General features: G+C 34.0%; 3 protein-coding genes across 8 annotated transcripts; 2 read left to right on the forward strand and 1 right to left on the reverse strand.

Moving 5' to 3' along the window:
- Positions 1-79: 79 nt before the first annotated feature.
- LOC123715381 lies at positions 80-3,068 on the forward strand. The gene is made up of 4 exons (XM_045670365.1): positions 80-255; positions 975-1,022; positions 1,907-2,046; positions 2,543-3,068. The coding sequence occupies exons 2-4, from the start codon at positions 995-997 to the stop codon at positions 3,029-3,031; spliced, it is 657 nt and encodes a 218-aa protein (XP_045526321.1). The 5' UTR covers positions 80-255; positions 975-994; the 3' UTR covers positions 3,032-3,068.
- A 1,550-nt stretch (positions 3,069-4,618) lies between these two features.
- On the reverse strand, positions 4,619-6,121 carry LOC123715270 (mitochondrial import inner membrane translocase subunit Tim9-like). The gene is made up of 3 exons (XM_045670220.1): positions 5,865-6,121; positions 5,475-5,570; positions 4,619-4,833 (listed from the first exon to the last, which is right to left on the reverse strand). The coding sequence occupies exons 1-3, from the start codon at positions 5,907-5,909 to the stop codon at positions 4,699-4,701; spliced, it is 276 nt and encodes a 91-aa protein (XP_045526176.1). The 5' UTR covers positions 5,910-6,121; the 3' UTR covers positions 4,619-4,698.
- A 2,190-nt stretch (positions 6,122-8,311) lies between these two features.
- Positions 8,312-23,198, forward strand: LOC123715566 (histone acetyltransferase Tip60). 6 transcript variants are annotated; one of them, XM_045670687.1, is made up of 14 exons: positions 8,314-8,629; positions 8,708-8,834; positions 9,048-9,197; positions 9,676-9,810; positions 11,298-11,461; positions 12,746-12,934; positions 14,179-14,262; positions 14,833-15,034; positions 17,243-17,365; positions 18,494-18,656; positions 19,244-19,352; positions 19,775-19,878; positions 21,576-21,606; positions 23,114-23,198. In XM_045670687.1, exons 1-13 carry the CDS (start codon positions 8,579-8,581, stop codon positions 21,580-21,582), a joined length of 1,608 nt encoding a protein of 535 aa, XP_045526643.1. In that variant the 5' UTR covers positions 8,314-8,578; the 3' UTR covers positions 21,583-21,606; positions 23,114-23,198. The 6 variants fall into 6 exon arrangements, with proteins under 6 accessions (XP_045526647.1, XP_045526648.1, XP_045526646.1 ...); XM_045670690.1 differs by lacking the exon at positions 23,114-23,198 and having other exon boundaries at positions 8,313-8,629; positions 9,048-9,173; positions 21,576-22,294; XM_045670689.1 differs by lacking the exon at positions 21,576-21,606 and having other exon boundaries at positions 23,118-23,178.
- The last annotated feature ends 991 nt before the right edge of the window (positions 23,199-24,189 follow it).

Genomic DNA, 24,189 nt, shown 5'->3' on the forward strand with positions numbered 1-24,189 from the left:
TACTTTATCAATAAAGCTTGCTACTTTCACATCCCCAAAAAGGTTACCATTGTATACCTGATGCAGTTAGAAAAAATAAATTATAACAATCAAAAATCTGACACCATTTTCACAATTGTCATGTTATTCATGATTTTTTTTACATAAAAATTAAAATGGAAACAAATTTTCCTCGAAAACTTCTCTAGATGGACAATATGATAAGAGCGAAAATGTGTAAAAAATAAATAAATCCTTACCGTAATCCATACAAAAGTGAGTATAAATATTCAGTTATTTCTAAGTAAGCAGTTAAACAATCTCATTATCTATATAATTACGTAATTATAGCAATACAGATAAACATGCAATACATTCATTCGTTCACATGATAGGAATTAATTTATCTAAGTACCATTGCTCCACCAAGACATTTTACTCGTGAACTCGGAAAAAAATTCTACGCCTATATACGTACGTATACCTCAGGGCCGAGACGTACATGCACTGAGGTATGCTCAACAAAAACATTGAATTAAGGGCCTATACGGTCGCCAAACTCCACAAAAGTACATTGTTTCTTTGCATTTCTTGAAGTATGGCGAATGGAAAAAAATATATGGTGGAGTTGAGTAGTTTATGTATCCATTTTGAACGATCGTTATAAGATTTAAATAACTTCGCTCGATAGAAAAAAAAATCCAAACAGCCAATTTTTTACATTTTATGACGAAAATATATATGGAACATGATTTTGAAATTTACACGATATATTTTATCGCAAGCCAAGTAATCCATTTCAGAAAAAAATTGATAAATTACATTAATTTAATGTTTAACATAACCAATTGTTATTACGGGCTGGCGGGCCTCAGTGCTCCAGCTCTCCATTGCGTACCGCAGTCCACCCCGAGACACTGACACAGCAATTCGTGCTGGGATAGAGCCTTAACTCTAATAAATTAAAAATTTATGTTAAATTTGTGTTTGTCTAGATTCCATAGAAAATACAGAAATGGCCTGCTGCTGTAAACCTGGTCGATGTAAGTACATTTATTTTTAAATAAAAAAACAAATCAGCGGCGCTAAAACCTTTTTAGGTCTGGGCCTCAGATTTCTGTAGTTTTTTTAATAGAACACGGGGCAAACAGGCAGGAGGCTAACCTGATATTAAGTGATACTGTATGTACATGGACACTCAAAGCCAGGGAGCTCGCGAATGCGTTGCCGGCCTTTTAAGAATTGGTACGATTTTTCTTGAAAGACCCTAAGTCAAATTGGTTCGGAAATACCTCTGTGCGCGACAAAAACTGCTTTAAAAACGCTCAGTTGTGGAATGACGTACGTCGAGGTGACACGGGCGGAATTTCGTATTCAGCCGCGACGTCAGGTGATAAAACTCAACTTCAGGTACAACTCTTCTGAACACTCTCCATGGTAAATGCGGTAGAAGATGCAGAGTGACCCTACATCTCTACGTCAAGGGCTCATGCCGTTTCGAAAGTCATTGGTCATCTACAATTCGAACCGCTCTTCGTTGAATGAGCTGGTAATGTTACATGATGATTTCGTTCATCTAATAGGCAAGTAGGTGATCCAACCTACAACGTCAGGGATGAGATTCGCATGCTGAAGTCACTAGGCCAACACTGCTCCTATTCATTACAAATCCAAGCCTATATCGACCGACATCATTTGTTTTGTGCCTGATACGTATTTTTGGGTCTAAGGCAAGCCGATCCTCACAATACACCACCAAGTTCACATTGGTCATTGGTCTATCGCTAATTTAATGTAGTAAAAAGCAACACTATTAGCCAGACTTTTGATTATTACGTAATTTTTTTCTGAATCTTACATATTACGTCCACAAACATAAACATTAAACATAAATGATTTTATTAGACACAGTAATTGTATTTTATAGCAAATAAATCGTCCGTAAGTTGTCTGGGACGTTGTGATCTGCCGAAACATCGCTGTTTAGAAAAAGATGACGTTAAGCCCGGTCCTGTACCAAAACATATGGGATGGCTTTATACAGCCAAAGATGCACCTGAGCATCAGGTAATGAGGAGTGAAACCGCACGTAAAGTATAAAAGGAATCCAACTGTTTTTCTACCCATTAAAAATGAATTCAACTAAATTTAGGCAGAAAAGCGGATTGAGCGTGATTTCTACCAAAGTGAAGCATTTTTTTAATGTGGAGGCAATGGAGGCAAACGTGCAGAAGGCTTATGTGATGCCGCCGCCCATGGACACTTACATTACCACAAGGCTCGCAAGTGAGCTGGCGGAAAAAGCCGCCATTGAAATGACGACTACATTTTTAGCAATAATGAATTTGGAATCTGAATACGACATATAGATGTCATAAAAATTAAACACAATTGGCACACCACACATACCTCCGCAAGATTATACGGAGCGGAAGTTAACACGTGTGCTATAAGTATTAAAAAAATAAACTCATAACAAACTTGATTTATTCATATCTAATGACTAGCAACTTATTTGCTACACTATATCTACTAAATTAAAAGCAATTACTTAATTTTCTAGTTGCGCTGTGGTTGGCGGCCAGGCCACATCTCATGTCCAGTGCTCAAACGCATCGAACAGCATAATTGTATGAAAACAAACGAATGCACTCCATGCCCATCAGCAACCTGCTCCAGGCCATGCAGCAAGCCATGCTGCATGCCTCCAAAATGCCTAGCAGCATGCCCTTCATCCATATCCTGTTGCAAACAGCCTTGCACCCAGCCCCTTATACGAATAATTCGACATGGCGGACAGTACACAATATGCACGAAACCCTCAAACGTCAGCAACGCGCCGTCTGGCCCTTACCCACTGAAATATGTCCTGAACACTGATGAAGACGATACATCGAGTACAAACGCAAAGTACAGTGTAGAGGCCAAGTTCAACGATTACCATTTCGACTACACCAGCTCACAAACATCGTTTGTATTGGACTTTTCGCCCCCTGAACAAAAGTGCTACAAGCCCTGCCCGAAGAAAAGTTTGATGTGTTTACCATGTTAAATTTTATACTACGACATTAAACCTCATTTAAAACACCTATACTAATTTACTATCACAGTACCCTTAGCTTGTACAAAAGAATCGAATCGTTAACAGTAAAAATAATAATAAAATAGCAACGATAAACTTGTGAAAGCAAAATCAAGTAAATTATTTGAAATTTCGAATTGTATTCATATAATACCCTCAAACTCAAACTTTATTCATATAGGCAAACAAGTACACTTATGTACGTTTATATTTATCAACAGGTACATGTCTTACCACATATGTTGATTCTCCTACTAAAATACCTGATGCTATACTAAAGACATTTAAAAAATTGATCAAAGAAACATGCCATGTGAGGCCAACAGGCATATGTCTATATTGTGCGACTAGGGAAAGTCTTTTCGCATTAAAGTATGTATGAACTTGTAATAAAATCTCTTTGGCTATAGTATTTGTATCTGCCTGGTTTAGGTATCATTAAAAGTTTAAATTTTAAAGAAGATAATTCCAAATTTAAATTAGGAAAATGTGATTTTTATTTATTTTTCGCACTGTCAAGATAACTGAATCTAATAAAGAAATTCGATACATTTTAAAATTTTACTACAATAAAGGTAAAATTGAAACGCAAGCCGTGAAAAAAATTTGCGATGTTTATGGACCTAGTGCAGTGTCTATGAGAGACAACACACAGTGTCTAAGTTTGGCTTAAAGGTCTCGTTCCCAGGCCATAAAATTATTTAAAAAAAAGCACAGTGTCTAAGAGAGCACAAATTTGGTTTAAGCGTTTTCAATCCGGAAATTATGATGTCAAAAATGCACGTCTCCCTGGCCCCCCTTACGGATAAAATGGATGACATTTCTAAAAAAAGTGGAGCAAGATATCAGTAGTTACGACGAAGCTGAAAAACTGGGAATTGACCACAAAACAGTTTTGGTGCATTTGACAAAAACTGGGTAGATAATCCTCGATATTTGGGTACCTCACCAGCTCACTGAAAGAAACCCAATGAACCGTGTACTTATTTGTGATTCTTTACTACGACGTTATGAAACCAAACCATTTTTGAAAAAGCTGATAACTGGTGAAGAAAAATTGATCACGTACGACAAAAACGTGCGAAAAAGTTTTTGTCGTACGTGATCAATTTTTCTGGTCGTGGTCAAAGGCCGGTCAGGCTTCACATACTGTGGCGAAACCCAGGTTAACTGGTAACAAGGTGTGCTGTGTGTGGCGGGATTAGAAGGGCGTTATTTATTATAAGCTGTTACGACCAGGCAGGACCATCGATTCTAAACTCTAATGCGAACAACTGATGAGATTAAAGCGATCTTTAGGCAGTGTCAGGTTAACATCACACGAGGACTGGCAAAACTAATTGTAGCGGGATTTTGATCAGAAGCCCCAAAATTTATATAGCAATGGGATCATGTCCCTACCTACAAGATGGCAAAAAGTTATCGAACAAAATGGTACCTACATACTTTAGTTAAATGTAAATAAACTATATAAAAAAATGACAATTTTCATAAAAAATGCGAAGATACTTCCCCAACCTATTATATCACATACTTGAATTTGAATAAAAGACCAAACTTTTAACAACATTTAATTACTAATTTTGAAACCAAAACAACCTAACAATAAATATGTATCCTAAATATACATCAGGAACTTAGCTAGGATTTCCAGATTTTTGAGCTAATGCCATCATATTCTCGTTAGCAACCATTTGGAATTCATGGAATCTTTGTGACACCCTCTGGTTTGTCCGTAAATATTTATCCATACAATTGGCTATGCATTTTTCCTGAAATTAATATTAATATTTTATAGATACTGTTTATCTTTATGTATATATAATTCTACTATATGTGTATTTCACTTAACTCCTCTTAAATGGCTGGACCAATTGGAATAAAAATAAATTATGCATTTGGGACGGATGGTTTAGATTCACAAATCAGCCCGGCAGAAGGTGCTGCAGTTGGTACTTTCATACTTTGCTTAATATCCTAATAACTTGAAATATCATGCAGGGCAACATCTGCCAGGTCAACTAGTGTATTATCGAGTATAGTAGTTTTGAGTCAGTTCCTCTTGTTGTAGTGAAACAGTAATATACATTAAGAAACTCTAAAAAATATATAGTTAGTCTATATTCTAGAACAATCAAACTTAAATCTAGTTTCAAGAGCTGTCAAAACATTTTTTTGTATGAAATTTTACAGCACCCAAGACAACATTGAGATATGAATTAGAATATGGACATTAGTCTACCTTTCTTTTTTGGTAAGATTCAAATAGCCTTCATTCATTCAGATAGCCCTTTAAACTTTATAAATTATTTTGTCAATTCTAGACCAGGTTTCTTTTAACAATAACAATTGTTCATGACTGGAGATTGATGTAAAGTTTAAATGTGAACATAAATACAGCGTAAATAATTACCTCAGTTGATCTTAAAGTTCTGGATGTAAAGTCATGAACACAATCATTGAAGCACAATTCTGATAACTTATTGTAATGAACCAGAAAGTCCTTGAACTGTAACAGAGATAGTTTTAGATGTAGTTTAGATTTAAAACAAGGATAACTATGTCTTAAAATCCTCCTTAAGCACATAAATAATATTTTTTCCATAATAAACATTCGAATTAATCAAGAACAGGCCTTTTGTACTTTATAAAGCAACGCGACCACCGTGCTTACAGTCTTGTATAAGAAGTTACTAAACAAACGTGAAAACATTCAATAATGCATTTATTTAATTTTGGGTTACAAAGAAGCAATACATATTACTCATATTCATACTATTTCATACAGAATTGTTTACAATACCGTTTTAATTTGATCAGCTTCGCTCATTTCCACTGAAGCAGCCATTATTAATAAATGAAGATTATGCTTGTATAAACACAAATCACAATATCAGTTAGAAAGCTACGTTAAGATAAATCGTGTGAGACAATTAAATAATTTTTTAAATTACTTTATAGCAATTTACTAAATAATCTTTTCAGGTTATTTAAAATTTGATTTTAATTGAGATTTGAGTTTGAAGAACTATCACAGAATACACATATGTCACCTGAGACAAGGCAATGATATAATATATATGCGTACTTCGCACTGCGCCTGTGTGCAAAAAGTACTCTGTGCTCAAATTTAAATTTGTTGGTCGGTGTAACGACGACGAGACTGAGCACGAGGCGACGGTGTAACTATGCCTCCCATAAGTCAAAATCCAATACGTTTTGATGAAGATCAGTGCACTCAGCTTGAGCCATCTTGTCTTTGAATTTGAGGGTCTAAAAATATCTTTCATTTATTCATCACAAATGATCCATACATTGGCGACAGTAGTGCTAATAGAATGAGTAGAATGTATGTTTTCAGTGCTAATAGAATGAGTAGAATGTATGTTTTAACATGTTTTCTATAAAATGCTAACATTGATTATACACAACAAAAAATTTATAACTTTAAGAAATGTATAGGTCTACCAGAATCTCATAGCATAAAACATAAAAATAATGAGATTTTCATATGGCAATATCAAGTGTCATCCACCAAATCGAAGTAAGAGATCTATCAAGTGTCAACCGCAGCTGAGAATTTGTGAAATGGTGTGCTTCCCAAATCCCACGCCTATTAAAAGAAGGAGAGGGGGAAAGATGAATATCAACATGGACAATTTCGATTTATAGTTGTAAAGTATAGTTACTTTATTCCCAAACAACTGAAATTAATTCCAACATTAATGATACTGTTACAAATTATTCGACAAGATCCTGATTGCAACGGAGAAAGAGAATCTCTGAGGTTAACAAAAAACTAAGTAATCATCCCTCTCACTCTCCTCGTTAAAGGGGGCTTATGCCACGCAGTAAGATGTATATAGACTGATGATGACGATGGTGAGGAATGACTAAGCTATATAGAAACTCTTATTAATTTTTACAGACTTATACTTAAAAGAGATTGGTTTCGGCATAATAAATTGAATATGATTTATTTAGACAAGACTTAAATTCACGCTTCATGACCAAACAAAACTAATGATAACTATTAATGAACAGAACCTTCATTAAGGTTTTCATTCCGTATGTATGAACAAACCGCCTACACAAGCTAATTGTATCACTGATATAAAAGAGTGGCTGTGTGGTTTGAGATCATGATGTGATCATGAAGATCATGTGTACTGTAAATCTACTACTTGAAGTGGTGAAACAAAACAGACTGCCCTTATATGAGATAGATGATGTAATAAAATCGTACGGTCATGAAGTTTTAAGACTCCCACCTTATTATTGCACATTTAATCCCATAGCAAAGATTCTGGGTATAATGAAGCAAACAGTTGCTGATAATAATGTAAATATACCTACTAGTGACCAAATTATTAACAGAAGAAGCTCTCTCAACAAATTGGTGCAGAGGATTGGCGACCATTTAAAGAAAATTGAAAACCATTTGGTCAAGCAAGATATAATAATGAGGTTTTAAGTTATTTGTATGTTTGAAATGATATAAAATAAATTAGTACATAATTAGTAATTTACGATTGCTTTATTTTTAATGACATATCCTATCTTAAGAACCCGATGTATAACAACCTTCTTCATAAAAATAACTAATATACTTCATGTTAATTATTACGAAATACCAATAAATATTAAATAGTATTAAATTCATTTAATACAAAAAGATCTTCAAAAAGACTTGAAATACGGCAGTTTTTTGTTGCTACCAATTTTATAGTCCGCGCAAAAAATTCTCATGAGGGTGATTGAGTAGCAATAAAGTTCAAATTGACTCTACATTTTATTTACAAAACGTTTGTATGGAAAAAAGAAAAGGACTGTTTTAGGGTTTTCCCGGAAATTATTCAAATTTTTTTCGCATTAAAAACCAACCATAGACTTAAACGAACGTTTAAAAAAAGAATTGCTACAATTGTTCCAGGCGTTGTAGAGTTATGCGCTTACCAACACATTTTGCGATTCATTTTTATATTATAGAAGATGTCTAAAATTATTGTTTTTTTTTATTTTTTATGGTGGCAATAGTTTTAACTTTACGCCAATTTTAAGTACAATATTATAAGTATTGTTTCTATTGAGCTGTCAAAGGTGACCACAGAGTAGTGATACAATTGCGACAGATCGCCACATATAACGAACATCAGTCAAGTGTCATTGTCATTTTTAAAGCTCTTGAGTTAACATAAATTTATTAATTATTAGCTTTACTAGTTAGTAGAACTTACGCTTATGGACTCATCGGATATTGGCATAGGCACCAAGACTTACATTCTACACCTAATATGAAAAATATTCAAGAAAAAATTGTAATATTTAGTTTTATAAGCTGTTCGATTCTTATTGCTTAATCTCTTCAGTTTAAACTTTAAAATATAGCGGTCTTATCAAATCCTCATCTGTGACAATGTAAAAAAATCTTAATTCTCTGTGGTTGATGTTTTATTAGCGATGCGAGTAATGTTTTATTGTTAGTTTTATCGTTTTTAGTAGGAATATAGTATTATTATGAGTTTTACTGAAAATGAAGACGAAGTTACAACATTTTGTGATTCAGCGGTATTTATTTCCTAGTAAAAATAAAGAAACCACATGTAACTTTTCAGTTTTTCATTTAAACAATGCATGGTGTTTTAGGCATCTTTGGTGGAAGGATGTCGTCTGCCAGTTCGAATGCAAGGCGGCGACGACTGGCCTTTAGCGGAAATTATAAGTATCAAAGATATTAGTGGAATGAGAGGATACTATGTTCACTATGTCGACTGTAAGAAAATTCGTATTATAATTATTTATACTATAAAATGAATATTTGATTGTAGGATGTTTCCTAAAAACAACTAACATCTATTACAAATTTTATATTTGTATTGAATTACTACTTGAAATACTGCCAATGTTATTAGTATATTTAACTTCCTTTGGATTCAATATCATTTGATTAAGATGTGACTGATGACAATATTTTAACACATTTCAGTTAATAAGAGATTAGATGAATGGGTTGAGGAATCATGGCTTGATACAAGAAAAGTTCAGTTCCCACGAGATGGGGCACCAACTGGTGGGACAACCACACCAAAGAAGACACATATTGGATCAGGAGGTGGCGTGATGCCTACTTTTATTAGTATGTTGGTTCGCTATTAGAATTTAATTTAATTTAGTAGTCCTGCAAGATAAATAAGCTTACTGAAAACTAATTTATTTTTGCATTGTGATATTTTTTATTTTCCTTTCTATTTATGGTTGTACATTAATGTAGTGGCTTAATTTTTTTTAGATTGAATGAAGTTTTGGGTGTTGGAAGGTTTAAAAACTTTTGCATGCGCTATGACATTAAAATTATTATTAGTTACTTTAAAAAAAGACTTTGCTAGTTAACTATGTAACATCACTTGATTAAATATCATAATTGTGTTGCAAATAAATATTATTATCATTTCTTTTCATTTAACACTATCAAATGTGCAGCCCCTCTATCAATTGTATATATCAATTGGCTGTACTAGCATTAGAAATGGAATGTAATTTAAACCTGTTCCTATTTTATTATTTTCCTTGGCCTTGCTTATTTTGAACTCTTAATGTTTTTATTTTGTCTGCAGATGATAACGTCTGTATTGAACCACAGAAGTCACAAAGCACTCCACATAGAGAAATTATTCAAATACCACCAAAAATACCTGAAAAAAGTCATTCCAACCATGCACTTAATGGCTCAGCTCAAAAGTTTACACCTGGTATGTTATTTAAGACTTCTAGCATTTAGAGATTTGTATTGCGGGATCTACCGTACTTATTAAATTATAATTTATTGGCTGGAAAGACAATTTCAGGCTAAAATGTTTCATATTTCATAATTCAGTTAAAATTCTGCTACTCACTCTGCTTGTATTTTTAACAAGTTTATTTAAGGATATAATAAAATTAATTGGTTTTGTTTAGTTACGTTAAAGTATTGCAAAAGGTGAATTATACCTTAATTAAACAAAATTTTATGTCTTAATATTAATTTCAAACTTATTATTTTATGCTTAAGACATTAATGAGCTCTTCATTTGAGACATTTAACAAATATTTAATCACCAATATATGTCTTAATTGTTTTTAGCTAACGTTTTAGTATTGTTACTACCAGCATTTGAATTATCTGTGTTATTATATATTGGTTAATAGAAAGGTTCTAGTACCTGCAGGCCCTGCGTTTTATACTTGGTAATAAAATAATGCTTAGCGTTAATGGAAACAGTATAATTACTACAAATCTTTTAAAACATCTGACGTGATACTTTCCAATTAAAGACGAAGTTAAAACTGTACTTGGTGTGATGTATATGAAACTATATATAACTCGTAACTTAGAAATTTATTTGAATTATTCTCGTCTTGATCGCTGTGAAATATGTCATACAGAAGTATGTTTTCACTATTCTTAAAACTAGCTTAAGTTTGATTAACCTTCTAGAATGCTGACATAAGATTCTGAGTCTAGACTCCGCTATGCCATAAATGTAATGGATTTTGACATACTATAATCATAGTTTGATACTGATGCCATCGGAGTGCCTAAAGTGGGTCCAGTATCAGTTATCGGTCCTTCGGTACAGATTTTTGTATGGACCGTCCAAGTCTGGAGGTTTGTTACGGACTGTATCACGTAAAGCGATCTAACCTGCCACCTTATCTAATAGTTCACTTTAGATAGAAAACAATATCACTATTAAATAGAGGTTAGTGGTAGGAGGGAAAAAAATCCATATGAAAAAAGACGTTTTGTTGAATAGGTCAAACCATGTCGGTGGTTACAAATTCTAACACGAATTGTTTATTTGTAGATATAATAAATTAATAATAAAAATGTGGCTCCACAATCCTTTAGGGCCTCAGATTTCTGTATTTGATCATTTGTTATTAATAGGCAGTGTGATCAGCCTTCAGTGCTTGACGCATTTGACTTTTTACGTCTAAGGCATTCCGGTTTCCTTTCGATACCCTTCACACTGTACAAGCGGGTGTTAAATACGCATAGAAAGTACACAAACCTACCGTAAGGCAGAATCGTTCGCCGAAACCTAGGCCAACACTGCTCTGAAAAAAAAATATAAAAAAGTATTCGTAGGTCGTCCATTAGAAGCACAAAGCCGACAAGTTTTTAAATCCTAAAAATACGTCAGGCGGATCACCTACTCAAAGCAATGGCGCCACTGAATTATTATTACTCTTATAGTTGGTATCGAGCCCCGTCAGCTCATATCGAGGCCAGCAAGCCCGACCCTCGGTCATGATTCTTCATCTCTAGTCAACGGCGGCGCTGTACTGGCGGCCGCGTTACAGAAGAAAATTAATAGGAAACGCAAGGCTGTTTCTGTTGATAACGATGTGTCTGTTACGGTAAGCTGAACACTGAATATTATTATTGTTGTTTATAAGTTTTGATAGTAATAATAATGATAAAACCTATTTATTTCCAATCATTACAAAGCTTAGATTATTTATGTACCTTTTTATGATATTATAAAAGCCTCCTCCAGCCTTTTCCAATTACACTTTATCCACGGCTTTCTTTCTCCATTCGCTTCTTGCTAACGCTGTGTTTCTTTTATCCACCTTCGAGAAGACTATAAACCAGTTTTGTCCCAATATGGGATCCCACTGGGGGCATTTTGATTGTTAAGGATTCGAAAATTATTTGGAAGTTGAATTTCATTTTTTAATTACTTACTGTTCTAACAATTTCCTATTGATTTCTTCCTAAAACCTATCATCTTAGTTTCTTAAGTGATTTTTTTTGTATTAAAAATTATGCTTAAGAATTCTGGGCTAAGCTGGCACAAAAAAGTTTGGGTAAAACATAGGCGAAGAACTTATTAGTAAATGAAAGTAATTTAAATAAATAATCGGACTTCAACAAACTGTCGACTGAATTCACAATTATATATCTAGGTATCGTATCGTTTTGTTTCACCTCGACTGTCGTTGTACCACAACTGAGCGTTTTTTAAGGCAGTTTTTGTCGCACACCACCACTATGTGGAACCAGCTTATCTCTGAAGTATTTCCGAACCAATTCCGCCAAGGCCGGCAAAGCTTTTGCGAGCTTTTACCTTAAGGTGGAATAGAAATTTAAGGATCATCCCGATACGAGAAATACATGGATAAACATACACACACATTAAGTTGTTTACACACAAGAGATATATATTTAAAAGTTACTTGAAACTGTTTTTTTGAAAACGGTTACATAATCATTAGGAAGTAAACTGAATGGATTTGATTTTTGATTTAAAAAGCAGGCGATTCTTGCTATATGATATTGTATAAGTCGCCCACCACTGTGGCACCAGGTCTTTGAAATATTTAAAAAAAAGTCCTTTTGAAATAAGTAATCGCTAAAGGTGTGAACTTACATTTCAAACATTTGTCTCCGATACTATCGTCATGTTCGCAGAGTCTAAAACAGTCGATATTGTGTATATTATGTGTTTAATATTATATATGTAATTTATTATATTTTATTTAATGTTTCTCGACATAATCGTATTGGCATAGTCTGTATTTCTGTAATAAATAAATAAAATTAAATTTTCGTGATATTTTTTTTTTTAATGAAAGCTCGAATGTAGTTAAACCCATTTCTAGGTATTACTATAGTTTCTGTATTTGTTTGATTTCCAGTCGGAAACAGCAGAGTCGATTGAGAACGAAACTGTAAGTGGGACGGCGACGCCTACCACCCGACCTCGTCAGTCGGGGAGTATGCTCGCCCATGGGCACGACGATGTGGTCACGAGGATGAAGAATATAGAAATGATTGAACTTGGCAGACATAGGATACGGCCTTGGTACTTCGCTCCTTATCCACAGGTACGTAACACTTAATGCCGACGCTCGGCACGCTGATGCAGTGGTACAGAGAAAATGAAAGACAATATTTAAAAAGAGAGATAAAAAAATCAAATCAAATCGCTGTAAAGGAAGCTATTCATAATTTTTACAAAATATGCCTTTATAATGTGTTATGGAGATTTCCGAGACCTAAAGGAGCGGGGGGGGGGGGGGAGATTAGTTATGAATTTAATTGTCATTAAAATATTAAAAGTTTCGAAAATTAATACAGATTATAATTTTTTTCTCTGATATTACATTATACGACGCAATTTATATATTGTTGTGACTAAATCATTATGATAACTAAAATATAAGCAATATATGTTCGTGTTTCAATAATATCTAAATATATTTTAAACATAGCGTCTACTCTCGCTCCATGGATATATAATATATATCCATGATATATAAAGGCGCTTCATGCGTCTAAAGAAGTTTCACTAGAAAAATCGCTATTTGGTTGGTCTATAGGCCTACTACAAAGTGAACGATTATCTAGTTGATAAAAGGCCCTGGGACTAGTGCTAGACAGGCTATTTCTAATTAATTTGCGATATTTGTTTTAAAATAAGTGTTGTTTGATGATTTGCTTTTCTCTCGGCCTACTCAATGTCTTCTTTGCCGATGAGTAGGAATGTCTGCGTTTCAAATTGAATGACTTGTATCTTATGTTCCATAAAAACATATTTTTATGACCATTTCACAAATAAATCTGAAATTGTTTTTAAAATCTTGTCAGGAAAACAAAAACTGTATTTTTATCTAAGATTTATTTTTTTATATTATAATTTAAATTGTATTTATAAAGCTATTATTATAAAAAGCCTAGTTATACTTATCATTCAATAAATAAACGTCAATAAAAAAATATCAGGTCTTGCGAAAACCTCTTCGATATTCTTTCAAATTACTAAGGACCTGAGCATATACTAGGGAATTTTTCGTTTCAATTACCGAACATATAGTTTCTTTAAATAAAGGTATGTATATAGGAAAATGTAAAAAAAGGCTTTTGTGTTATGTCCAATATGACAAGCTTTTTTTGTACAGCACAATTATATTTGTGGCTGTATGGAGATAGGTTTTTAACTGAAACTTAATGGTTAAACCATTGTTAGTAACTTATTTGGAAACGTTTTCTCGAAACAGGTTTATATAGATTTTGTAATTAGTATTTTTTTTTTTAGTTTTTTTTAAATAAATGTATTTTCTCATTTCAGGAAATGGTCAATTTGCCGTGTATCTATATATGTGAATTTTGTTTGAAATATAGAAAAAGTAAAAAGTGCTTAGATCGTCATCTTGTAAGTATAAATGCTTAATGTTTTGTCGCATGCATTTATTTGCTAAGTGTCCGAGAGCGATAAAGACCGAAAGAGTCTGTGTTCAGTCTAAATGTATGAAAAAATTATATTTACATACATTTAAACCAAATTTTTTGAACATAAATGTAAAATTAATATCTACAAACAAAATATTCTAAATTAAAACACATTTCATAAAATATTTTATATACTACATGAGCAGTGTTGGCCTAGTGGCTTGGGCTTGCGACTCTCATCCTTGAGGTCGTAGGTTCGATCCCCGGCTGTGCACCAATGGGTTTTCTTTCTATGTGCGCATTTAACATTAGCTCGAACGGTAAAGGAAAACATCGTTCAACCGGCTTGCCTTAGAACCAAAAAGTCGACATGACATGCACAAATTATTATGAATGCACAGAAATCTGAGGTCCAGACCTAAAAGCGTTGTAGCGCCACTGATTTTTTAATTTTTACACCATATAAAAAAATCATCAATTCTAATCGAAACATAGGTAGATATTTTAAAAAATCCGATATCAAACTGTTTTTTTTTAACAACGTTATTTTCAGATAAAATGTAAGCTAAAACATCCGCCCGGAAACGAAATATACAGAAAAGGAAGCATTTCCTTCTTCGAAATCGATGGCCGAAAGAATAAGACGTACGCGCAGAACTTATGCCTTTTAGCGAAACTTTTCTTGGACCACAAGACTCTGTACTACGATACGGATCCCTTCCTTTTCTATGTTATGACGGATTTTGATACAAGAGGTAAGTATATAATAAAGAAACACTATGTACTACATATATATATATCGCTTGTACCGGGGAACAAAGTCGTAAAATCTATCTACTGTTATCACTAGGAGTACAATTCCACTTCAAGAAAAGAGAGTACCAAAATTAAAAGGCCGGCAACGCACTCACGAGCCCTCTCGCATTGAGTGTCCTTGGGCTTCGGTCTCACTTAACAGGTGGGCTTCCTGTCCGTTTGTAAAAAAAATTAGTTATAATATATAAAAAAATTAGTTATAATTTATAAAAAAAATAGTTATAATTTATAAAAAATTAGTTATAATATATAAAAAATTAGTTATAATATATAAAAAAATCGTTATAATTTATAAAAAATTAGTTATAATTTATAAAAAATTAGTTATAATATATAAAAAATTAGTTATAATATATAAAAATTAGTTATATTATATAATATAATTATTATCCTGCAATCAGCCTTCTAGTTCTAAACATGATTTTAAGGAAATTATGGAATGCTAATCCAATAATTTCATTTCCCTCCGTAACTCGCAAAATATCAAACTCCAAGTCTCGCCCCTCTCAGCCGAAAGACGCAGTCAGCCGTTCCCAAGAGTCCCGAAGCTAGCTGGTTGACGTGTTGCTGAAGTCTTTTTTTATATTGTTGGTGTTATAAATATATATTTTAAGAAACATAATTTCAGTTGAAAATCACTTTTATTCTATTTATTTTATAATCAATCAAAAATGTACTCATAACAGTCACAAGTGACTGACACATACATAGACAAACAAAAACTAAACTAAATGAACATCTCTAAAACAAAATAGATAATTAATAATCTAATGTTTTCCTACTTAACGATTTAAACATTGTTATCTATGTATTCTGTGTAAATAGTTGTACAACCAAATGTACATTACAGTTATTTATCTAATCTAATTAAACTAAAGTGTATCAATTAAATTGACTAATGTAATTAAAAGACAGTAATTGCACATTACGACGGTAATTTCGACTAATGTCTAGATCGTAATCATTTATTACCGCTCTTTTGAAACATAGATATAATATTGCTATTCTGTATTTGTTTTTAAACTATCGCGTTAACTTTTATGGTTATTTGGTATAATCTAAACTAAAAATATCTTCATGGCTGTTACATAAACGAGTATTACTAACATTATATACTAGGGAGCGTATCAAGTATTACGTAACGAATTGGGGGGGGGGGGGATTGAATTACGCGTTATTATTAGTATTATTTTCAACATGCCAGTACTTTATACCACATAATGGTAAGTTTTAGGTATAGAGTCACTGGGGGTGGTCACGAAACGTTTTACTATTGGATACAGAAAACATTACGGCGACGTGTCATGGGGAGCGGGGGGGGGGGGGGGGATGTTGTTACATTAAAACAGTTGTAATAGTGTTTTACGATTTTGTTCCACTGTAACTTCTATGCACTTTTTTCAAAAGTCGTTGTGGATCAGATCACAACCGTCCAGCTAAGGATGAATATATATATATGTCGCAGCCAACTAGCTTAATCAGCCGTTCAATTAACAACCTAGCCGTTTAACTGTCTGAAAGATTAAGAACAACACTTTTTTGAACGGATTGCAGCTATGTATTCTTATTAAAAACTTATAATTATTTATATAATTCTAAATTTTAATTTTTTTCCGACGTTTCGCGTGCTTAATAGCGTGCGTGGTCACGGTGGCTGAAGACGAAAGGTGTTGAATGTCAAAAGTATCACAGCTGTAGAGAAAGTTGTTTTATCTGTATTTATTTCCCCGAAGTTTTAATAATAATACATAGCTTTAATCCGTTCAAAAAGTGTTTTTTTTAAATGTGTAAAAGCTATGTTAACAAAAGACAATACTATGCCTGAAAGATATTCAGCCAGTTGATCAAACAGCCAAATGACTTGGATCGATGACGTTTTATTTACACTTGTACTGAAACTGTTTCACGAACTGATAACGAGAGTAACATAGTATCGTCTTTTGTTAACATAGCATTAACACTTTTAATTTATTTAAAATTATGTAAATAATTATAAGTGTAACATTACGCAAATTACATTTTTTCTATTATGTTGGCAATCCTGAAACGCGAGCCTTTCAGTTAACCAATTGTCGTAATAATATGCTTTAAATAAATCTAAATATAAATCCAGACAAATTAAAGTATGTTAATTGATATTTTTTCAGGTTTTCACATAGTTGGATATTTTTCAAAAGAGAAGGAGAGCACAGAGGATTATAACGTAGCGTGTATATTAACTTTGCCCCCTTACCAAAGGAAGGGTTATGGTACATTACTTATAGAATTTAGTGAGTATTGAGCTGTTATAAAGAATTTAACCAAAGTCAGTTAAAACTGTGTAATAAGATTTTTTTTAGACATCACTAAACTACAAAAAAAAATGGTATTTTTTTCTATTTATTGATTTATTTATACTTTGTTACCATAAAATACAACAAATGTCATAAAGTGTAAAAGGTGGCCTTATCGCTAACAAGTGAACTATTCCAGGCAACCGTAGTAAGCTGAAAAATGATAGGGTTAATAGAGTGGTGCATACTAATAAATTATAAAATTACCGAACTTAGTCTAAAATAATGAAAATAAACTTACAATTGAAAGCTAGTATTCGTAAAGCGTATTTATAACTCTCTATGAGATAATATTTTTTAGTTTTTATTGTTTGCTTGTTTTGTTTGTAATTTTATGTTCTAATATAATATCTAACCGCTCACCATGTACAATCTAAAAAAACGACTAAAGGACTGCCTTATGAACACACCCTACGCAGTGTTAGAGCTTCTTCTGAGACCTAGTATGCTAAATGCACGCTAGCTAGAAGAAGCACATTTTATTCATTCACTCACTGACTCACTGACTCACTCACTCACTCACTGACTCACTCACTGACTCACTGACTCACTCACTCACTCACTGACTCACTCACTGACTCACTGACTCACTGACTCACTCACTCACTCACTCACTCACTGACTCACTCACTCACTGACTCACTCACTCACTGACTCACTGACTCACTGACTCACTCACTCACTGACTCACTCACTCACTGACTCACTCACTCACTGACTCACTCACTCACTGACTCACTCACTCACTCACTCACTGACTCACTCACTCACTTACGAATTTGCACCCACACACTCACTCATGCATGAAAAATCGAAAACACAGATAAATAAAATATGTAATTAAATTATATATAAATATATTTTAATGATTGTTATGGAAGAGCTAGGAACCCTGAAACAGGTATTGTTTTACTTAAAAGAGTTCCCAAATCTAACACATATAATGCATATGTACTTAAAATGAATAAACACATTTTTTTATTATAATATAGTTTGCGTATGTGTGTAAACTTTTGTGGAAAAAAAACACAAATTTATTTTGACAGCTAGTAAATATATTTTTAGGTTATGAATTATCGAAGTTCGAAGGGAAAACTGGTTCCCCAGAGAAGCCCCTGTCGGATCTCGGCCTTCTCTCATACAGAAGTTATTGGGCACAGACAATACTCGACATACTTATTAGTATAAAACCAATGGCAGATAATGAGAAACCACTGATAACTATCAAGTGAGTTTGTGATGCAAGTGAAATACCAAGTATCTGATTATACTGATACTTAGTATTCGAGTATCGGGGTATCAAGTATGTATCGAGTATGGGTACTAAGACCCAGATACTCGGATATCAAGTATAATAGGTTTTTGATTTGTATCGTTATAGAATAACAATATTAACATATGTCAAAATCTACTAAACCGGTTTTGATGATAATGTACCGTTTTGTAACCGATTCGTTCCGTTCGTTTCTGATAAATTTGTGAACAAACATTACATACACTTTCGAATTTTGGCACATGTGCCTTAAAGCCGCAAAATAAGCTTTTATTTTGTTGAAATTGGATATTTGAGTTACTCAAATATTATAATTATTTTCAACGTTATCATTCCGAAGAAAAGAAAAAATGAGCGTACCAATTCTTAAAAGGCCGGCAACGCACTTGCGAGCCGGCCACACATTCTTGCAATGTGAGTGTCCATGGGCGGCGGTATCACTAAACATCAGTTGAGCTTCCTGCGCGTTTGCCCCCTGTTATACAAAAAACACATACAGTTCTTAATAGATAATGTTTTAACTGGCATTTGTTAAATTTCAGTGAAATATGTGAATTAACCAGCATAAAAAAGGAGGATGTTATAAGTACGCTACAGAATTTGAACCTCATCAACTATTATAAGGGACAATATATAATTTCCGTGAACCAGGTATGTTTTTCTATATTTTTAGAAAATATTGACAAGTCATAACGTTTATGACAACCCGTATGTCAAATATAATGTTTTTGACATAGAAAAAAATCTCCAAATACCTGTTATATTTCCAGAAATTTTTGGACATCTCATAAATCGTTGAACCTATTTTTATGTAATTCGGACGGTACACTAAGTTGAAATACACAATAGAATGTATTGGGAAAACGGGTTTTGAGAAACTTGTGGACAGACATACACACAAATATACATGTCCAAAAAAGTGTGCATCTCAATAACCTTTTTTTTTTGATTAAATTTGAACAGCTCACTTAGTTGAAATGAAAGGTTGAAGTAAATTTGTGGACAAACATACACATACGAAAGTATCCCAATTGCGACAATATCACGTTTAAAGCGGGTTTAAAATATTACAGGAGACAGTACAGCAGCATCAGAAGGCGATGGAGAGGAAATTGTTGCGGATAGACCCGAAATGTCTGCACTGGACGCCCAAAGACTGGTCGAAGCGAGCCAAATGGTATGTTGTTGTGACCTTCATATGTATTAATGGTTATTATTTTTAATTACAAATACCAATCGTAATAATAGCTACGAGTTTATAGTTCTATAGTCTGTTTTGGTAGAGTTTGAAACAACTGCCACTTTCATGAAAACTTTATTTTGCCAAGAGATGGCGCTGCTGTCACCATAACACGCGATAACTCTTTGATAATTGTATTAATGTCAATGCACTGACCATCAATGTTTCGCTTCACCCTTCCCGACAAAAAAGGCCCCGACACATACTAACGGATCCGGATGATCCAATTACCGTAGGGTTAGGGTAAAAATAGGCCTTTACCGGGGAAGGCGGATTTTACTTCGTACTTCGCTCACTCCAGTGAGCTCCCGTTCTGCCCTTCAGGCGATTGACCGCCCCGCGACGGCCCAAGCCGAGGTTCGAGTCTCATAGGAGACGCCCTTGCGCTAGCCGCGGGACAAAACGCCATTCTGGCCGAGCTACGCTCGCCAAAACAGCCCGAGCTGAGCTGTAAAGGCCCTTAAGGCCAACAGCGAGATTCCTTCTTCTTGAAAAATAATAAAATGTTTCGCTTCAGTGGAGTCGAGTTGAGCTATGCTCGTCAAAACAGCCGGAGCTGAGCTGTAAAGGCCCTTAAGGCCAACAGTGAGATTCCTTCTTCAAAAAAAATGTTTCGCTTCAGTGCAGTCGAGTTGAGCTATGCTCGCCAAAACAGCCCGAGCTGAGCTGTAAAGGCCCTTAAGGCCAACAGTGAGATTCCTTCTTCAAAAAAAATGTTTCGCTTCAGTGCAGTCGAGTTGAGCTATGCTCGCCAAAACAGCCCGAGCTGAGCTGTAAAGGCCCTTAAGGCCAACAGTGAGATTCCTTCTTCAAAAAAAATGTTTCGCTTCAGTGCAGTCGTGTTGAGCTATGCTCGCCAAAACAGCCCGAGCTGAGCTGTAAAGGCCCTTAAGGCCAACCATTTTACTTCGTACTTCGCTCTCTCCAGTCAGCTCCCGTCCTGCCCTTCAGGCGATTGACCACCCTGCGAGACGCCACTAGTAGGACTTCCGTAGGAGTATGCGCTCGTCACGGGAAAATGGTGCTGTATAGGCACTCAAGGCCATCAGGCCAACAGCGGGAATCCATTAAAATAACAATTTTTCTTCATCTATGACGGTCCGAGTCTCGATGGAGACGTCACACCATATCGCTCTGGTCGTGGGAAATATTCTGATCATGCTGAGCTGTCACTCCTACAGGTCAATAGCGCGAGCCGAGATTTATTTAAAAAAAAACATTTATTTTCTCCAAATACCAGCTTCATTCTTTATTTCATTATATGCTTTGTTTTGTTCTAATCGTTTTGTCTTTATGTCAAAATGTGTCAAGTTAAGTTATCATTTTGTTTTCACATTGATTGCCTGTGTCAATCAAAAGTAATTGTGTCAACTGTACTATATTGCTCTATGCAACAGTGTTCACTGAAGTACTCTTTCCCTCCAATTGTGTTTACGCTGTGAGGAAAAGAGACATAGATGCTGTAGTTTTACGACTCAATTTGACTATATCATTTATTAACCCAAATGACCGTAAACTACGACTCGTAGCGATTGCGAATGGTATTTAAGTCGTTAGATAATTATGTGATATTGTGAATTATTTTAATTTTATGTTTTTTTTGTTTGAAAAAAGTATTTTTCTTTTGTTACCAGTGTTTGAAGTTTCCGAGAGCTACGATCTCAAGTATGGTTCAATTTTATTAACTAACCCCTCATCGATTTCATGGCACAAGCACTAATACTAATAGTCTATGTTTCGAATTGTTTTGTCTTTGATTTTGTATTCTGAAACTGATTCATGAACATATAGATATATAAGGAAGTCATTGACATGTAAAAAGTATAAAATAAATATTAATAAGAGCCGTATTTATTCATAATTTCATACGCATCAAATCCCGGTGGGGGTCTCGGGAGATCTCCAATTGTCTAGAAACACTCTTCGCTCAAAGGCCGGCGACGCACCCACTAAATGATGATGATATTATAAAAAAAATTCATACAAAATTTTATCATCACTGAGCCAACCCATAATAACAGTGAAAATCAAAATATGACAACAGAACCTTGAATTGAACCGTGTAAGGCAGTGTTTTCTAACTTGAATCCCAAGGCCCACAGTGGGCCAATTGGGTTGTTCAGTTGAATTTATTTTTTTAATAATTATTTGGCATTTCAGTTTTTCATTATATGTTTTGAAATCTATTTATGTGTTTCGTTAATTTCCAAGTAATTCATTTACATTATTTTTAAATGGGTAATATTCCTATGGAGCAGTGTTAGCTACAGCGTGTGAATCTCATCTCTGAGGTCGTAGGTTCGATCCCAGGCTGTGCATCAATAGATTTTCTGTCTATGTGCGCATTTAACATTAGCTCGAACGGTGAAGGAAAACATCGTGAGGAAACCGACTTGCCTTAGACCCAAAATATCGACGGCGTTCGTCAGGCACAGAAGGCTGATCTCCTACTTGCCTATTCGATTAACAAATGATCATGAAACTGATACAGAAATCTGAGGCCCAGACCTAAAAAAATTGTAGCGCCATTGACTTTTTTTTTCATATTCCTATAACATGTTAAATAAACGCGGTTCGGTCTAACGCGATGAAAGATGGCCGTTAGTGCTGGTTGCCATGGTTACTATGTTTTATAGCTTCGTGGTTTTTTTTAATATTTTCACGTGAATTTTCGTTGTTATTCCTACTGTCTTATATTTTCTTTTCTTTGAACCAACTTAAGGACACTGTTCTAATGGATTTCTTTTTATATTTATTATTTATTTTATTTTTATTAAGTATTCGTAATGTATCTGTTTCATTTGGTAACTATGGCAACGAAGACTATGCCACGCTTTACAAGGCCGTCAGAGTAATTATTCGATAGTGCTTATTATTTTGTATTTATTTATTATTTAGCTTATAACCATAATAATGGGCTAATTTCAGTGCTTTTGCTTACTTAACCTATCTCCCTATGATTGTGGAAATCTTTTGTATAATCTGTAAATTGTGTATCGTGGAATATCAAATATTCTAACACGCCATTGTATAAAGAATATTACCTAAGTGTCAAATTTACGGAATTTAATTGCCTAATTGATTCTGTAATAAAAAGACTTGTAAGATAATGCATATTCACAATTATATGCTGATTAATGGTACAGTTATTCATAAGACTTTTTTATTTTAGGTAGACCTCGTGACTGGACTGAAAACCGAACAATACAAGTTAATGTATTATATTTTTTGTGATATTAATAAATGTTACACGTTTATCTGTGTCTTTATTGTATACGAGTATAAAATATATAAAGTTTTTTTATAAATTGGCCGAATATTTAAATGATCCAAATCCTTTGGATTGATTTGCGCCAGTTCAGACAATTTGACCCAAAACTTCTTTCTTGCCAGTTCTTCTTTCCCACTCTACGCCCTCGACTTGCGAACTGGTAGTAAATCTAAATTCAGAATCAGTTTAACATCTTTTCTGTTGACGTATATGAATAAAGTTATTTTGAGTTTGTAAAACGGTCTGTGATCTGTTTGGACTGAGTGTCTAATATAAAGAATTATGCTGACAGCATGAGGATGAGTCGCCTGGTCGAGGCTTGGTATCTTTGGGGCCTCATCGGCCCGGTATCTTTGCATATGTATCTAGGCATGCAAACAGACATGTATAATATAAATAAAATACATTATTAAAGTCATATGTATGCAAGGTCTATCGTGTCTAGCGCGGTATTATTTTCCTCAAGTTTCTAACACCGTCAAAGCAAATTTTATGTATTATCCATAAGCCGGGTTCACACGTGCTTCTACTATTGGAAATTCTTGTCATTCGATTAGAAATGTTTAATGTTATTTGTGGTTTTTTAATTTTATTTATTGGGGTTTTAGTGAGAGTTGCTTTTTTAACATTATTAGAACGGAAACTTTTAGGTTACATTCAAATTCGAAAGGGTCCCAATAAAATTGGATCTACAGCCTTTTTCTGATAGAATTAAATTATTCAGAGTAAATCTATTTAAATTATTCATATGATTATTATAGTTATTCCGGTCTGTTTATTTACATATTTAAGTACACAACATCATAAAATTAATTTTCTTGACTATTAGTTACAATGTATAAGTCGCAGCCAACTACCATAATGGCGCTGTTTAGTTAAAAGGCTATGCTGTTAATTGAAACTAGTTAATTATTAAGCTACACGACATGCGCTTAACAATGCGGATTAAGTACCTCAGAGGCCCTTAACAACTTTTT

This window comes from Pieris brassicae, chromosome 10, assembly GCF_905147105.1.
Source record: "Pieris brassicae chromosome 10, ilPieBrab1.1, whole genome shotgun sequence".
In the NCBI taxonomy this organism is placed as follows: Eukaryota; Metazoa; Arthropoda; class Insecta; order Lepidoptera; family Pieridae; genus Pieris; species Pieris brassicae.

Coding starts and splice junctions, on each gene's coding strand:
- LOC123715381 (XM_045670365.1), top strand. CDS start 995: ATGGCCTGCTGCTGTAAACCTGGTCGAT. Junction 1,023..1,906: donor CTGCTGTAAACCTGGTCGAT/GTAAGTACATTT, acceptor TGTATTTTATAG/CAAATAAATCGTCCGTAAGT. Junction 2,047..2,542: donor AAGATGCACCTGAGCATCAG/GTAATGAGGAGT, acceptor TTAATTTTCTAG/TTGCGCTGTGGTTGGCGGCC.
- LOC123715270 (XM_045670220.1), bottom strand. CDS start 5,909: ATGGCTGCTTCAGTGGAAATGAGCGAAGCTGATCAAATTAAAACG. Junction 5,571..5,864: donor AAGCTGATCAAATTAAAACG/GTATTGTAAACA, acceptor TCTCTGTTACAG/TTCAAGGACTTTCTGGTTCA. Junction 4,834..5,474: donor GAACTTTAAGATCAACTGAG/GTAATTATTTAC, acceptor TATTAATTTCAG/GAAAAATGCATAGCCAATTG.
- LOC123715566 (XM_045670687.1), top strand. CDS start 8,579: ATGAGTTTTACTGAAAATGAAGACGAAGTTACAACATTTTGTGATTCA. Junction 11,462..12,745: donor ATAACGATGTGTCTGTTACG/GTAAGCTGAACA, acceptor TTTGATTTCCAG/TCGGAAACAGCAGAGTCGAT. Junction 14,263..14,832: donor AGTGCTTAGATCGTCATCTT/GTAAGTATAAAT, acceptor CGTTATTTTCAG/ATAAAATGTAAGCTAAAACA.